The 14,952-nt window shown below is 43.1% G+C and overlaps 1 protein-coding gene across 3 annotated transcripts; it reads left to right on the forward strand.

Annotated features, from left to right (window-relative positions):
* The first annotated feature begins 964 nt into the window (after positions 1–964).
* Positions 965–14,685, forward strand: AKTIP (AKT interacting protein). Of its 3 annotated transcripts, none has more exons than XM_057364632.1 (10): positions 965–1,044; positions 5,273–5,388; positions 6,667–6,872; positions 8,410–8,474; positions 8,558–8,658; positions 9,916–10,004; positions 10,076–10,174; positions 10,396–10,503; positions 11,073–11,133; positions 13,760–14,685. In XM_057364632.1, the coding sequence occupies exons 2-10, from the start codon at positions 5,347–5,349 to the stop codon at positions 13,868–13,870; spliced, it is 882 nt and encodes a 293-aa protein (XP_057220615.1). In that variant the 5' UTR covers positions 965–1,044; positions 5,273–5,346; the 3' UTR covers positions 13,871–14,685. The 3 variants fall into 3 exon arrangements, with proteins under 3 accessions (XP_057220615.1, XP_057220616.1, XP_057220614.1); XM_057364633.1 differs by having other exon boundaries at positions 974–1,040; XM_057364631.1 differs by lacking the exon at positions 965–1,044 and having other exon boundaries at positions 13,763–14,685.
* The last annotated feature ends 267 nt before the right edge of the window (positions 14,686–14,952 follow it).

Here is a 14,952-nt window from a genome sequence, read left to right on the forward strand (position 1 = left end):
TGCCCAGGAAGTTCCACCTGAACATGAGRAAGWATTTCTTTCCTGTGCAGTGACCRAGCACTGAACAGATTGYCCAGAGGGTGTGGAGTCTCCCTCACTGGGGATATTCCAGAGCAGTCTGGACACAATCCTGTGCCCTGTGCWCTGGGATGRTCCTGCTGGAGCAGGGACATTGGACCAGATGATCCCACTGTGGTCCCTTCCAACCTCACCCGTCCTGTGATTCTGGGGGAGGGGAAAGGGGACACGAYCAATTGAAATGTTTTTAAATGTCCATTTGTAGAAGCCTGCGAGAGGGACGAAAGTCCATAACTGATTACGTCACCGCCAGAAGGAGGTTGGATTTCTTGGCTCATACAAGCAGCGTTAGCTGCAAAATTTTGGAGGGGCTGAGTGCCTCTGGCACACACACACACACACAAACACGGTGTTGACCGAGCTGCAGGTCGCTGTCCCGCTGTCCCTCGCTGTCCGGTGCGGTTAGCCGTCCCCACGGCCGCCGCGGCTCCCATCGCCTCAGCCCCCCGTTCCCCGCCCCGCCCCGGGCTCTGCCACACAGCCCGGTACCGCTCCCGCCAGCCCCGCTCGTGCCCGCCGCCCAATGGAGTGCCGCCCCACGCGCCCCGCCAGCCAATCACAGCTGCTCATTTCCCGGAGCTCCGCCCCCGGCGCTGTCAGCCAGCTCASAGAGTGACAGGTGCCTCGCGTGTTCCCATTGGCCCGCCAGCTGCGAGACGGACAGGCCCTCGAGCCAATCCCCTGGCGCGGGGCGGGGCCCAGAGCAGCCAGGCGGTGACGGCAGCGGGGCGGCTCTGGCGCCTCACGGCCCGTCCCGAGCTGTGAGTGGCGGCTGCGGCCGCTCCGCCCGCCCTGCGGGGCGGCACCGGCACCGGCGGGCAGCGATTGGCCGCGGGGGGCGGCCCGGATGTGCGGCCCGAGGGGCGGGCGGTAAATGGGGCTGTGCCGGGGGTAGCGGGAGCGGCGGCAGCGGCGGCGGTGGTGGCGGGGCCTGGGCCGCGCGGGGGAGCGGCGGAGCCTCGGTTGGTGAGCGAGAGGGGCCGTAGCGCCCGGCCCTGCCCGGGCTGTTCCTCCCGGGCGGAACGGAGGCGGTGGGCGCGGGGGTACCGTCCCYGTGGCACGGGAGGGCGGCGGAGCTGTTCTGTTCCTGAGGGGCGGCGGGGGGGTCTGCGCTCGCGGGACCGGCACCTGTCACCGGCAGGGCTTGGGCGGGCGCGGCCCGTTGGGCCCGTTGGGGCTGCGGCCGCCGCCCGGACAGCGCTGCCCCGCGCGGGGTGCGAGGGGCACAGCGGGTTTGGGCAGCTCTGGGCGCGGGGCTGYTGCCAGCGGGGCTCGGCCCAGCGGTCCCCGATCGTCCCTCCGTCCGTCGCTCCCCGCCCTGCGATCGGCGTCGCGCTGCGGTGCCCGGCACGGCCTCGGCGGGAAGCACCGCGGGGACCGCTCGGGCTCCGCAGGACTGTTGTTAACCTCCCGTGCCTCCCCGACTGGCAGCTCCCTCTGGAATGCCCTGTGCTGTGGGACTCGGCCAGCCATCCCCTGTGTCCCTTAGGTTGCTGTATTTAAGAGCAGATCTCTTTGGCGTAGACYGCAGTTTCCTAGAGAAGTGAGCTCGTAGCAGCAGGTGTTGGTATGGAACGTGTAAACGGCCTGTGGAGGAAGAGTTGGCGAACAGGCTTAACTGGTCAGTGTTCCTGTTCACCGCCACCAGCGGCTCCTGGATTGTCCGGCAGATTAAGGTGTGGGCGAGTGAGGGCCTTGGGTCCAAAGGAGGTCAGGATTGGCTGTGCTGAGGAGAAATAAGTTCCAGTGTAAACTGACAGCTACAGTTGCTGGACAAGCACGTAATAAATACTGTGTGTTCTGCATGCCCTGTTCTGTGGTTCTCCTCTGAAGCTCGGTTTGTTCTCTGGTGTAGAAATGGTTCCCTTTGATTTGTTGACGTCTCCAGAAAATGTTTGTTCGAGGCAGATAAGGATTTTTTCACATTGCTTTAGTGTTGTGTTTGATCAAATGACTCTGTTGATGAGAGGACAAAATTATGACACATACTGCAACAGTGGGTAAAATGAGACATTTTTTAATGAGAATACCTAATGTAGAGAAGGAAAATGTGCAAAAGCAAAGTACTTAAAYGTTAAGGTTTTACTAGTGATAACTTTAGATTTTTTAAGTTTTTTAGAGTGCTGATGAAGTATCAGATGACTTTACACTTGCTCTGACTGTTGGCGTGTRTTGCATACCTGGAGAATGTGGACGTGAAGTTATGCCTGACACCAGGTGGCTTTTGGTCCCAATGTGGTACTGTGCAGAAGTTAAAAGGCCTTTCCCAGAACCAGTATTTGAAGTAATGTTTCTTTACAAGTTTGTGTTCTTCCTTTTTTWAATTGCTGGTTTACTGGAAGGAAAGCACTAGAGAAGGTAAAAAGCSTGTGGGAGGAGGACAGCTTAGGAGGGCTGCTGTTACTTGCTGTTCTTAAAGTAGGAGAAATTAGAACAATGTACTACTGCGTGGCACACTATCATATCTTTCTGGATGGGTTACTGTGAATGTTGACAGTGTGAAAGGAGCAAGAGAGCAATGCTGTTGRATGTTTTTATTCTCTTTCCAYAAAATGAGGAGAGTGTATTGGGTTATTTTGGGAAGCTGATGGTTTCAGTAGTTAGAACACTGTAAGATGGGTGAATTGTGGTAGTGACTGAGCCTGTGTAAGAGTGAATGCCTAAACTGCCTAGAAATTCYACTTAATGACATCAGCACTTGGGTCTCCTTTGTCTGCTGCAGACAGCAAGAAGTAGGACAGGCAGTCTACTTTAAAWTTGCTGTTACTTGGTTATTTTTAATGCTGGTTTTAATCTTTTTTGTGATTAGTGATGGGTAGTAAATTGCAAGGTGAAGGTACTAGAGAGCATAAGCAGTTGTGGGTAAGTTTCCTTTAGAGCTATAATTCTCCACTTCCACATTGCGTAGCTAGAAGTGACGGTGATTAAAATAAACTCTTAAAACACCTTGAAAGCCTTCTTAAATGGTCCTCCTCTGAGAAGCTGGTACTCTGAAGTTCTGAGTTCTCCACTGTAAACAGTATTTTAGCAGGTGTATGAGTCTGGAGTCAATTTAACAGTAAATTTAAGACATACTACTAGCAAACAATTGGATAAAAGATGTGTGTGCAAGAGAACCTCTGGAAGCTATTCTTTAGCTTAACTAGCTCTAAAATAATGTTTTATTCGCTCTTAATAGCCTGTAAGTAGGCATCTTGTTAATGAAAGACCATTCAGTAAAGCTGGAAGTGTGCTGAGATGCAACACTGCTTTTCGAAAKGTAGATCAGGTGACTGAACTGTATCTAACATCAGTTACCAAGTTTCTAAAAATCTGCCTGTTTCTCTGGGAATTGGTTGGGCTGTTTTTTAACCTTCATATGTCATTATTTGTCCTGCTCTCCTGTTCTCCTATCTCTGGTTCCAGGATAGTGCAGCTTTATTACCTAGTCATAAAAAAAACAGCAACCCAAAACAAACAAAATACTCCAGCCCCAATCCCATAATGACTCCTGGTTCCAGCTAATTGTCTTCCAACCTGTACCTCAACTTCCAGCACTTTTCTCTCTTGTCAGAGCCCGAGCATTCAGGTGCTCTTTGTGAGTCAGTTCTTCCACCCTCGAGTTATACCRGAGTTTCCCGAGGAAATGTCTTGTACCTTCCTAGTGCAGCGTCTTCCTGTATTACTTAGTCTGGCTGGTTTGATGGAAGAGGCCTGTGGCACAGCCCTCTGGCAGAACTCTGCTTTCCAGACAGAGATAAGGAAAAGTGAAAACATCTTTTCCCTGCTCTCACAGGGCAGTAGCTGCACTTTGACTTTCTGTCTTCTGTGGCTCAGAATGATGTGAGACTGGCTGCTGAAGAGGAAAAGTACCTGGAGAAACCTGTTGTATATTGGAATGTTTGAGATGATTTTGGTGGGGAAATTAAATTTTTCATCACTTTTCTGAAAGGTGCTTGTATTTTTTTTTGATGATTGGCTGTTGCATAACCTACAAGGCTGTGATTTGATATTAATGTTTCTTTTAAATATTTAGCATTCCTAGATTTTTTTGGCTAAATTATCTGGGTTTTTTTGTGTTTTTGTTTATTTATTTTATTTTTGTTAAACAAGTTTGGCATTTATTTAGTATTAGGAAGGTTTTGGTCATAATGTTTTTATTTTCTCTATAAACTACTCAAGCCAAGGGTGAACTGCCTTCCTTACTGTARTAAAAATGGAGTATTGACCACAGCAGAAGCCTATGCCAATGGGTGTYTATCTCACATTCCAATAATTTCCTTTAACAATGTTGTACACCTTTCTTTTAAAGAGATTGAGTGAAGCGCCTCAAATGCTTAGTTATGGAGCCAAAAATGGGAGGGTGATATGAGGAAGGAAAGCAGGAAAACTGGAGAGGAAAAAAGAGTGGAGGCAATAGGCTGTGCCAGACACGAGGTGCTATAGATCAGAATTCTTGCACCAACAGTAGCAAGACTTTAAAAAAAAGAAAAAAAAGAGAGAGGAAAGMAAGGACATACACAATAGATGACACTGAAACTCCAAATACTGCTGAAGTCCTTGTTATTGAGCTGCTGATCTAAAGACCACTAGGCCTTAGTGCTCATAATGAAACCATTAAATAAGCTACAGAGAAACTTCTGTGTTCTATGGCTTTGTCTATTCCTGGTGATGTTCCAATGCAGATGAAAACAAAATGACATGTACATGATGCAARCTCAATGAAGGGATCATCTCTGTCTCTGGGAATGACAGAATTTCTCAAACTGGAACACTTCAGAAATGTGCAAAGTCAACATTGTCTGTGAGGGACAGCATTTAGCAGGGTCATAATTCTSTATAGTGCTGCCCTGAAATGGTGAGGTGTTTATTTTTAGTATTTGCATGTGTAGAGGATCTACCTTACCTGTGCTGAGCCAAGAGATGATCCTTTATTTTATTCTCATTGGCAAAATGAACATGGAGTTCATTGCAGAATGTAGAGTCTCTTTCTAGCAGAAAGAAAGCAGAGATTCATGTGCAAAAACAGACATAAGTTATACTTCTAGAACATAGGACAGAGCTTWGGCTTTTTTAATCATTCTCATCTTAACTACATGAAGTTTTCTTCTGAAATTACAGAAATATAATGCTGACTGGAGAATTAGATTCGAATCCTGTTTATATATTGAGACCTGTTTATCTGTTATAACACGTTCATTCTGTGTACTTTTAGGGTATAAATCCGAAGGGCCTGAGGACACTCTGAAGACACAGRAAAGTTGCAGCTCTTTATTTGGAGTACACGTTATGAACCCTTTCTGGAGCATGTCTACAGGTTCTGTGCGCAAGGTATTTAATGAATGGATGCCAGAAAGWGTTGTCATGCTTGGGAGGGGTGGCMGCAGTGCTGGAAAAAAAACATCAGGTGATCAGCAAATAGTGTTTTACTGTGTATTTATCCCGAGGGTTGTGATCACCTTCAGTAAAAGTGTAAACTAGCTTTGAGCTGTGTTCASTGGAATGTGCTTGTGGATAGTCTGCTCCAGAATTTGTTGACTTTTCTTATCTYAAGTATCTTTAAATAGGAAATGTGAAACTTTGTTCAAGTGGTTGAAACACTTTTTTCTTAGGACATTTTAGTGTCTTATATTGAGCTTAGCCAGGTATTGCACATGCAGTGAGCTTTGACAAAACTGTGCCTCCATAGTGCATAGTCCAACTTGAGTTTGTAGCAGTAACAAAAGCATGGGAGTTCTAGGGTTAACCACTTCTCAGGTGTTCAGTACCAGGACAAATTATGKAACTTTGTTGATCCAAAGGTATTGTTACTAGTCCAGGTCTTGGGCACTTCAATACATTATAGCTTAAATCCTGCCTTTWAGTCTCCACGTGTAGCCTAAGCACAAGTCTGTATCCTGCAGATTTGTCTTGATAATCTATAGAATGATTTTGGGTCTGTTTGTAGTACAGTGTTTGTTTGAAGTGTTTTTTGGTTTTTTTTCTTCTAAGAATAAACACCAAAGGCATAAGAAGGCTCCTGTAGTAAAACTATTTAAACTTGATACCCCTGGCAAATGGTGATACTTTYACTGTAGGAGAGAACTATAGTATCAGTTCCAAGTGGAATGTTGTCGTCTTAAGCACAGGCAGAAAGTGAAATACATGAAACTTTGTTTTTTCATCTCAATTTTACTACACTACTTTCAAAGAGTCTTTGAAGTGTACAGTGTAAGGATGCTTGTCAGTAGRAATGATTTATCTTGATGCACTGTGTGCTAGAAATAGATTGACTTGTAAGCTGATGTTGTATACTGTCTGGTTTCAGKTTCTAAATAAATGTAAGCCTCCTTAAGCATTTGTCCTAATCTGCAGATTTCCTATCTAGCATTGAATTCTTTTGTACTTGTAGGTTTGGTTTAATTGTCAAAAGTCTATTTAAAAGCAAAATGCAAAGGGGTGCCCCCCATGCCCTCCCCCAAGCAACAGAAGACCAAAACCCAAGATATGTTTCATTGGCTTAACTTGTAATTAGCATAGTTGGGTTTAAATATGTGTTAAACTATGTTGATATGTTAAATGTTTCTGAAATATGGTCTGTGATCTCGTGGTTCTCCTTTAATTTGACAGAGATCTGATGCTGAAGAGAAAACTTTGAGTGGAGAGCTGCGAACCAGTCCGCTGCGAGGCTCTGCAAAGAAACAGTTGCCTTCTATCCCAAAGAATGCTGTGCCAATAACCAAGCCTGCTTCACCTGCCACATCCTCCCAGTCCACAAATGGAACACACGCTTCCTACGGGCCTTTTTATTTGGAGTATTCGCTTCTTGCAGAATTGTAAGTTTTCACCTTTTTTCATCTTTTTTTAGGTCWCTGGGTTTATGCTTCAGTGGGGAAAAAGTCCTGCAGGGACCAATTCTTGCATGCTSTCTCTGCCATAGTCCTTGAAGGTAGTAAAACATTGCCTGCAAAGTTCTTTTTCAGAGCAGCAGTCTCGCTCTCTAGAGGCAGAAAGGGAGAAGAAAGTGAGATGAGATTTTAAGGGGCATTTTTAGATGTCATTCTCTGAATTACTATGTTTCTCAATCTTGAAGTAAACGCATTGTGAGTTTAGGTATTCTGACCAGTTGTCCTAATGGCTTTTTGATGAGAAATACCAAATATTTGCAACAGATATTAAAATAGAAGCAAGCAGATGTCGAGTGGGAAGATACTCATGAATATTTGGTGCTATCTAATGGAGTTAGGATGTGGGAGCTTCCTTCAGTTGTCACATGAAACACTTGAACACTGCCTGATACAGTTGATCAAGTGGATGTTGGGAAGAATTCAGTGATACTTAACGTGAAACTTGTGAGGGAGGAGTTGCATTTGACCCAATCTGGTGATTTGTAGGCTGCTGTGAGAGCATAAAAATCTCTGTCTGTCCTTAGAACTTTCTAGTTATATAACTGGTTAGAGCTGCAGAGCTGAAGGGACTTCCTCTGTCATAGACATACTGGATTCCCAAGTATGTAGTGCCTTTTGGAATGAAATCCCTGGAGTCCTTATGCAACACTGAGTCTCAGTTCTTGTATTTAACTATTAACTGTTTTGAGAGTTCTTACTTTCAATTTATCTCATTCTGAGGAAATTAGTCCTAACTTTTTAATTTAAGGAAGGTGCTTTTCTGCTGAATAAATATATTGGTTCTATAATGCAAATTATTAAGGAAATAATAGCAGATACTAGGGAAACCGTAAGCAGAGAACTGTGTTAATATTTTTCTTTAAGAGTGCTGTTTATTTGTGCAAGCATGTGGAATTCAGTTTAGTGGACCCATATGCCAAGTAACTGGAAAGCCTGTGAAGTTAATAATTTGGTTTTTGGTTTGTTTTGGCCATTGCCATTGTGATTTCAGCTTGACCTGCAGCATAGTGTCATCTAAAACTGAAAAACTACTTGTTTAAAACTGAGGTTGAAGTTTGGTCACATTTCAGCRGTAACTACAATTGACTGTGAATCTGTATTCAAAATTACTTAAGGGAATTTAATTTTTCTTCCTTACTTTGAAACTCAGGATTCAGTAGAAAATTGTAAATTTCCATACTGATATATGTTAAATGCAGCTACTGGGGGAAGAACTTATTTCTGCTTCTCTTAGTGTTAGCAAGAGAAACAGTGTTTCCTGTTAGTAAGTCTTTAAGTGGAGTGRTGCTAAAAGGAGGAGTAAAAGAGCGTGGTTACAGTCTGTTTGTCACCAYCTTCTGCAAGCAGCCTTGGGAATTGGGAGTGAGTTTGTGGAAGAAGGCCCTGTTGAGCTGTGGGTGGTGCATTCTGGGTTTGCTGTGTCAGTGAAGTTGTRGAACTCTCTCAATGCTGACTCTGATTGCAGTACCTTGGTTGTGAAGCAGAAGTTGCCAGGTGTCTATGTACAGCCCTCCTACCGATCAGCATTAAGTAAGTWTAAATTTAACTTCTAAATTTTCTTACATATGTACACTTGAAAATTCTTTTACTCAAGCAAACTCTCTTACTTGCAGTGTGGTTTGGTGTAATATTCATAAGACATGGGCTCTACCAGGATGGTGTGTTTAAGTTCACTGTCTATATTCCTGATAATTACCCCGATGGAGACTGCCCGGTAAGTGGTTGTATCTTGGCTTTTTCTTATTTTCTGGTGGTGTAAGTATGGCTTTTTGTTAAAGCTGRTATGCCAATTAGCTTCTCTTCTCCTTGAACTCATTTTGTTCACTTGGCTGGGCTCATTTGCCATGTCTTTAAACATTTGCAAACCACTGTGGAAGAATTACATTGCTCTGATTACTGAGACTGGTGTGAAATGAGCTTCCTGAGGTCAGATGCATTAGAGTGTTAAGTAATCAACCAGTTCCTTACCTCAACTCTTGATTTGCTACTTTCTCAGCAGGARGTTAACACTGAAACACTTAGAGGTGTCAAAATTCGGATTAATGATATAATGGAATGTAAAATCCAGACACCTGTGCTGTGCTTGCTATAGTACTGCAAGATTTCTAGATTCTCTTCTAAATTACATTGAAACAAAGAACTAAAAACTTGAGGAGGATGTGGTGAAGCAAAGGGAGGAGATAATACCATACTACCTATCTTCCATCTGCTTTCTCTTTAGTGAAAAGTTTCCAAGTTATTAGACCAATTTATAAATAAAAATAGAAAAGTATTTTGTGGCAGTTTGACTTTCCAGACAAAGTATTTTGGCCAAACTTCATTTAGAGGAAGGTTTGGGGGCAGGGGTACACAACTGCTGTGTTGGGTAGCAGCCCATTTGGTGTCAAGTTTTATGTAAAGATACCATCTTTAAAATAACAGAACTAGTAGGAAATAGACTTTTAAAGGCTGGACTTTGGGATCTCTCAGCCAGCCARCATTCTTTTGCCAGAAGAGGGCTTTAGAACCCTCTTCTTGAAACTAAGTATTTTGGAAGAATGTGTGAGGAAATGAGCTATACAGAACTGAGGACACCATGGTGTCACTGCAAAGTTTACATAAAAGTGTGTAGGGTAAACAAAAAGTATTGATTGTAGCTCAAGTATATAAAAGCTTTCAGTCACAAATAGCTAAACCAGAAAAACTCCTTTAATCTGATCTTATCTGATATTATTACCAGTGTTGGCACTAGTGCCTGTGCAGTTAACTGGATTAGTTTCCTGATTTGGTGATAGCCTGTGAGAGGACAGGACTCTGCATGTTACACAGGTGTGTTAGGTTACAGTTTCACAGCTGGTAGAAATCACAGTTGCTTTCTTTTAATACAGTGACAATTAATTAGTATTTGCAAACAACATTTGACTGACTTTCACCCAGTGGTGTTGGCATTGGGATTGAATTTATCATAATGGATTTCTTTTTTCTAATGCAGCGCTTGGTTTTTGACCTGCCAGTCTTCCACCCACTAGTGGATCCTTTATCTGGTGAACTGGATGTGAAAAGAGCATTTGCAAAATGGAGGTTAGTGCTGGCAGACTGATGGGTAATTTGAAAAGTTTCTTCGATTCTTCATTGTGTTTTGTTCTTTTTAGGCGAAATCATAATCACATATGGCAAGTGCTAATGTATGCTCGCAGAGTCTTCTACAAGATTGATACAACCAGTCCTCTGAACCCTGAGGCTGCAGTGCTGTGAGTATCTTCCATATGTATAGGCATGACCTTTTAAAAAGGTTTTGGCATAGACTTGCAGAAACAAGAGGTTTGCAGAATTGTCTGTCCTCTTATGGTCTCTGCCTCCAGTCTTGGTTGATTAGGAACTCCATTTGAGGCTTTGCCAAGTCTGTCTCTGCTTCTAGAGCGAGCTTGTTGCTCCTTGCAATTACTTAAAACTGCTTACTTCTGTCTTGCAGGTATGAAAAGGATATTCAGTTGTTCAAAAGTAAAGTGGTAGAGAGTGTCAAACTATGCAGTAGCCATTTATTTGATCAGCCCAAAATAGAGGACCCCTATGCAATCATGTGAGTACTGTGAGCAAATTCACCCTGTCCCTCTTTTGAAAGCAAGTTTCGATGTAGTTGCTGAAAGCAGCCTTTCTCTCTCAGGCTAACTGACCTGTTTTTTCTTGAAAAAAATCTAAAAACAATAATCAAACAAACCTCAGAATRAGCAAAATGCCCTGAAACACCCACCTCCCTCAAGCAGAAATGCCCAATAATTAATATTTCATTCTGGSCTTCCTGAACTCAGTTTGCATGACTAGCTTTGGACAAAGTTTTAAAATCCTTCTAAAGCTTGCCTGCATGGGGGGTGGAGCAGTCAGCACATGGTGAATATGAGTAATTTTTCATGTCACACATGCTGAATTTCCAGTTCGTATTACAAACAATTGAAAACCTAAACATTTATTGTTGAAAAGATCCATGATAATACAAATTTAGTTCTTACCTGTAYGTTTTACCACTGAATACTCACTTACAATTTACTTAAAATACAGCTAACTAAACAAAGGAAAATCACTGCTTTCTGCTCTGTCTGTGCTGTAGTTTACAAAAATGTCAAATAAGAGTTAACTATACTTTTTCCATAGTTTCTCTCCATGGAATCCAGCTATACATGATGAAGCTAGAGAGAAGATGTTGACTCAGAAGGTATGTGCAAAGTTCACATTCTCATTCTAGGAAAGGTTTATTGCCTGATACAGGAAGAAAGATTCTCTGTCTCTGTACTAGAGAGACCTTTTTCCACCCCTGTTTTGGCTCAGCGGGAATGCTGGAACTGCAGTGGTCTCCTAACGAAGCAGTTATGTCACTGTTCTAACTTCAGTGTGTTAAGCAATTAGTCACTTAGCCAGAAAGCTTCGTTAGTACAACTCTTGGCACACAGCAGATTTGTTTTGTGTATGGTTGGAAGGGGGGAAGAAGAGATTCACTGGCTGCCTGTTAGCTTGTCCTGCACTTGTTGTGGYTGTTACCACTTCTGCATTACGTGACAGTCCCCAGCTTGCTTTCTTCTGTTGAGAGATCTTTCATTACTGAATCAATGCTTCAGCACTTTCTTCTCCTTGCAAAGTKTCTGAAGCAGCACAAGCACAGTCCTTTGCTCACTTCTCTAAGGCTGCTGATTTCTAATGAGACAGCATCAGCTCACCAAAAGGTGCTGAGAGCTCCTTCCATCATAAAGTGCTTTAACTGACAGAGCAAGAATGTGTTGGCTCRTGGAACTTTCACCTGATGAGTAATRGAATRTGCATCGGGATGGGGGCTGTTCATGTTTTGTTTTTTTTTAGTTACTGCTTTGCACTTGACAAGAGCTGGCACMCAGCAATTCAGAGTCTGTGCTGAGTGGCCTGACAAGGGCCACTTGCAGTACAAAGGGATTCTGAAACAGTGGCTGCTGTTTTAGCTGGACTGGCAAGGAAATACACTCAGAATATTTTAGTTACTGACATGGGATAAAGCTGTGCTGTGGATTGCTGGTGTTTTGTTTAATGAAAAGTTGTCTTTTTTGGTAGTGCAAACTTGTCTTCCATACTGCAAGCTGTAGCTCATGTTCTTGCATGTCTCCTGGCATGAATAGTATCAGAAGCATGATTAAGCTTGATTTAATTTAAATTGAGCTTAATACAATACACTGCCTGAGCTCAATGTGGTAGTGCTCCCAACTGCCAGAGTCACATTAGAGACTTAGAACATGCAATATATTTGGAAAATATTTTGGTCAGATTCTGACTTCTTGAGGCTCTTACAAAACTTAAGAAGTACTTCTGACACCTTTTCCTCCTCCCTTTCTTCTTCATTCTTCACCTCCTTCTTTCTTATCCTTTAAACCAAAGAGAAATAATAGGCCAAGGTGMTTGAAATGGAAAAGGTATGATGATATCCCAGACTGATAGCAAACAGTGACTTTTCTTTGGTCCTTTTCTTTGGAGATACCTGTTGATTTCTTTTTAGGCGAAAATGATCTGATTACTGATCTTCAGTAATTATTGCATCCATGGTACTTTGTTGCTCTAGTCGTTTGTTGATAGGAATGGCCCAACTTCTGTGCCTTAGGAGATTTGTCCCAAAATGTCAGTGTAGTTGAGAACATTCCCTGTAGAAGCAAGTTCCCAAATCTTCTCCAGCCYTGGATGCTTGTTTATTACGCCTGTGATTCCTGTTCCTTGGGAAACAGCTAGGCCATTGTGGAGCTGTAGCCATGAAGAGCAGTGATGTCCCAGTTCCCTGCTGAGCACATGGCTTTTCCAAGGTGTGTTCCTGTGTGCAGCATGGGAGAGGCAGTGCCCCTGCCAGGCTCAGGCTTAACTGATGCCTCTTGTTTGCTGTTGTCCAACGAGTTAYGGCAGGTCTGTCACTCAGTGCCACCTTTGGCACAAAACATGGGGAGGGGCAGAAGTGCACGTTCTCTTTTCTTGCTGCCTTAATTTACTTTGTCAAGCAAAAGATTTTCCATGGTACAACCCAGTCTGCTCATGCAGTTAGCGCTTTGTAGAGCTTGACACAYCATTCCAGGTTTGATGTAGTTGTCATACACTTCCTGGTGTTAAAAAAGCCCTTTAAGCTCTTCTGCTGCTTTGGCCAGCTAGAGCAGATATYTGATATATTGATCTCTTTAACTACTTTTAATCTACAGATGCTCCAAGTTGCATCTYGCTTCTTCAATTGGAAGCTTTGGTTTTTTGTCTTCTAAATTGTAATAGTCTAAAATGTTTGTTGCACTGTTAATAGTTACTGTTCAAGCATTTGTGATACATGCTCGGGGAAGGGAAGGAGCATCCTTGGAAAGCATTAGGAAACTCCCAGGTTTATCAAAGGCATTAATTACTACTTTGGCACATTCACTTGGGTTCCCAACCASTTATGGGGTGCACTGTTCCTCCACAGCACCCCAGCATCTCCAGGCAGAGCTACAGGTGCASTGTTGGGGGAGGGTTTGGACTGACACTTCTTTCTGTAGAACTAAGAAATCTGTTGAAGAGCAGTGCAGTGATGCTGGGCCAGGGCCTCCAAGCAAAGGGAGTATCTTTGAATCTTTCTGGTGGGATAGGGAAGCTGTACCGAAAGTCCTTAAAACTCCGGTATTGTCAGGGTGGTTATGGAGATGCCACACACATTCACAGAAATTAAACCAATGCCCACCTTTCTATYCCTCTTTGAGGACAGGAAATGGTGCAAGCCTCTTGTGCCTTTATTTGCCAAAGGTAAAATGAATGCAAGGGGGAGTGGAGAGGGTTTGGGTGTCTAAAAATTGTAACTTGAACTTTGTTTTCCCCAGAAGAAGCCAGAAGATCAACACTGCAAAAGCATGCACGTCTCTGGCCTGTCCTGGGTGAAGCCTGGCTCAGTCCAGCCCTTCAGCAAAGAAGAGAAGATGATGCCCACTTAGCTGTCCTGGACACTGGTGCACAAAACACTTTCTGGGGGTGGAGGGAATGTAACGGAGGGAGAAACAGCAAAGCAGCAGTTTCCTTCTTGACTACAGATTAGTAAAACCCGAATGGTAGCAGTGACTCCAGTAAACCTGTTCAATGGATTACTGACTCTTAATGTTTTACATATGCATTAGGTTTTAAAGGCTTGCCTGGAGTTTGGAAGTTTCTCTTGAACACTACAGTACTTCTACCTGAAGACTGTCTAGGGTGGGTAATTCCTCAGGGCTCTGAAATGCCTGGAGGTTTTGGGTTGGTTTTTAAGCTTTTATTTTTTCCCTCCAGGAATMGCAATTTTTTAAGAAAAATCTTAAAGTACTGGCAGAAATATTAGTATTGGAAATATGATGCCAGAGTTAAGCTGTGTTCATGTAAAYTAATATAGCAGAGTTAAACACTATATTTAATGGTTTTAAATACTTTTGGTTTCTATTGTAAATATGTTAGAATTTGAAATTGTAAATAGACGGTTCATTGACTCCATTTAGCACTTTCCAGAAGTAAAGCTGGGGATGATGTATGATGTATTATTGATTTGTAAATGGATACTGTCACTAAAGCGCACATTAGTCTGACAGGGTGTAAGCAGAATGTCAGGCTTGTTAGACTTTTTAGTACAGAAACACTAAAATCCAATTTTTAATGGTGGTCTCTTGAGCTAATAAAATGTTAGAGGGTTTTARATTCCCTAAATATCTAGGGGATTTSTTAGGGTAGCTTGACTAATGTGTGTTAATAGTGACATCTTAAAATAAAAAGAAACCGTACTCTAGCTTTTGTTCCTGTTAGTCTGTGTTGTGGAGATTTAGTGATGAGTGGGAGCATCTGGCTACATATGTGCATATGTRTTTGGGATGTTCATGTGATGCCAGGAGCAGCTCTGTATGGAAGAGACTTGTGTTTCCATACAGGAAAATGTCTCCAAAGCACAAGTGAGCTTGGGACAGACTCTTTTCACATGAGTTTTCCTAATGCCTCAGCCTGGTGTGATGCCTTTCCTTGCCTCCCAAGATTGTCCTATCAAAATTTGTAGTGTTAA

The sequence above is a fragment of the Malurus melanocephalus genome, unplaced genomic scaffold (assembly GCF_030028575.1).
Source record: "Malurus melanocephalus ecotype Western Australia unplaced genomic scaffold, MMel_1.1 scaffold_40, whole genome shotgun sequence".
Classification (NCBI taxonomy): domain Eukaryota; kingdom Metazoa; phylum Chordata; class Aves; order Passeriformes; family Maluridae; genus Malurus; species Malurus melanocephalus.

Bases quoted from the DNA above. Each gene is read 5' to 3' on its own strand.
- AKTIP (XM_057364632.1), top strand. From the start codon at position 5,347: ATGAACCCTTTCTGGAGCATGTCTACAGGTTCTGTGCGCAAG. The intron at 5,389-6,666 runs GTATTTAATGAA...TTAATTTGACAG, and splicing joins CTACAGGTTCTGTGCGCAAG to AGATCTGATGCTGAAGAGAA. The intron at 10,504-11,072 runs GTGAGTACTGTG...CTTTTTCCATAG, and splicing joins GAGGACCCCTATGCAATCAT to TTTCTCTCCATGGAATCCAG.